Raw genomic sequence first — 1,771 nt, forward strand, 5'->3', positions numbered from 1 at the left:
ATGTCATGGTCCTTCTCATGCTCCATGTCATGGTCCTTCTCGTGCTTCATGCCATGATCCTTCTCATGCTTGTCATGGTCCTTGCTGTCATCGTGATCCTTGCAGCAGTGAGAACTGGCACACTTGTCATCGCCGTATCTGAAGCAGTGCATGTGCTCGTCAATCATCTTACCCAAGCTCTTACATTTGTCTTGGTTATTATCCTTATTGCACATCATCTTTTCCTCCTCGTCATCATCATGATCCATGCAGCAGTGTGAGCTGGCACACTTATCATCACCATACCGGAAGCAGTGTCTGTGCTTATCTACCTTCATGCCCATAACCTTGCACTTGCCTTGGTTATTATCGCTGGAGCACATCATCTTGTGATCATCATCATCATCATCATCATCATCGTCGTCCCCATGTCTATCCATGCAACAGTGTGAAGTTGAACACTTGTCACTGCCACTTAGGTTGCAGTGCCGTTTAGTGTCAATATCCTTGCTCATGCGATGGCACTTGCCATTGTTGTTGGATTCAGAACACATCTCCATCATGGACGAAGAAGAAGCGGCCATCGCCATCACCACAGCGGTGGCAAGTAGTAGCGTATTGCGGAATAATTTCATGTTGATATCTTCAGTTTACTTCACTGTCTCCAAGAATGAGTGTGTGAAGTGATCGACCATTGTGGAGCTCACTTTATAGTCCCAAAGCATCCACCATTTGTGTAATAGATGGAACATGGTATCGATTATGGTTCAGTTTTATTGGAAGAGTGCTAATAATTGTACGTTCGATCACTATTGTGTGTTCGGTCACCAACTCAAGACGATAATGAGGAGAGTTTAATTATCACAACCTATAGACCTCCACTGACTGTTGCAGTTATTTGTCAACCAAGAAAATATTCTTGATGTGAAAATACAGTATATTCTTGTAATTTTTATGTAAAAACAAAACAAAACAAAACTACTATATTTAGATACATAAATATTTTGTCTAAAAAATATATAAATAAATAATATTTGTCATGTAGTGTCGAACTGTCGACTGTCATCAGTCGTGTTGATATTTATAAAATCAAAATTTATTTATTTAGATATACATACTACAACAATATTTGTTTTATATATAAAAAAGTTGCTTTACCATTTTTTACAATAAAACGAAAAACATTCACAATATTTCGAGGGCTATGCAAAATAATATATATATATATATATATCTCTCTCTATTAAAAAAACAAACATATTATTTTATGCAACGCTTTGTTATATTTTTCAAAACAAACCAAAAAAACAAAAACAAAAATCAAGTAAAAAAATAAAAAATACATGACGCAGTTTGCAGTGAAATGCAGCAGGAGCACTGGAGCAGGCCAAGCTGCAATGTGTTTGATTGACAATAACTTGACAGCGTCACAGGCCACAGCGGAGTGATATCAATACACCAGTCTTAAGACTTTAGGACTTGTTGTGTAAATTGTTACTGGCTGTGTGAGGCATGAGGCCAGAACTTTATTACTGTAAGACGGCCTGAGAGGCTGAGTGTTGAGGGCCTGAGATAGTGAGGCTGAGATAGTGAGGACTGAGGGCTGAGGCCCTAAGCCTCTGAGGGCCTGACGGCTAACGCCCCTGAGGAGTGAGGATTGACTGACTGAATGCTACATAATAGGTCCCGAGTCCTAACTGCTGGTTACAAGTCCTACGACACTATGTACGACCTATGTCCTATGTACGTCCAGCGAGTCTGCGACAGCCGACATAATTAGATCAGTGAGCAG

At 39.8% G+C, this 1,771-nt stretch overlaps 1 protein-coding gene across 1 annotated transcript; it reads right to left on the bottom strand.

Annotated features, from left to right (window-relative positions):
- Positions 1-676, bottom strand: SARC_10373 (hypothetical protein; the record flags this gene model as incomplete). The annotated part of the gene is made up of 1 exon (XM_014295583.1): positions 1-676. A coding segment is annotated over exon 1 (614 nt), but the record flags the coding sequence as incomplete, so codon positions are not given.
- Between the last annotated feature and the right edge of the window lie 1,095 nt (positions 677-1,771).

Source organism: Sphaeroforma arctica (genome assembly GCF_001186125.1).
Source record: "Sphaeroforma arctica JP610 unplaced genomic scaffold supercont1.1225, whole genome shotgun sequence".
Classification (NCBI taxonomy): Eukaryota; class Ichthyosporea; order Ichthyophonida; genus Sphaeroforma; species Sphaeroforma arctica.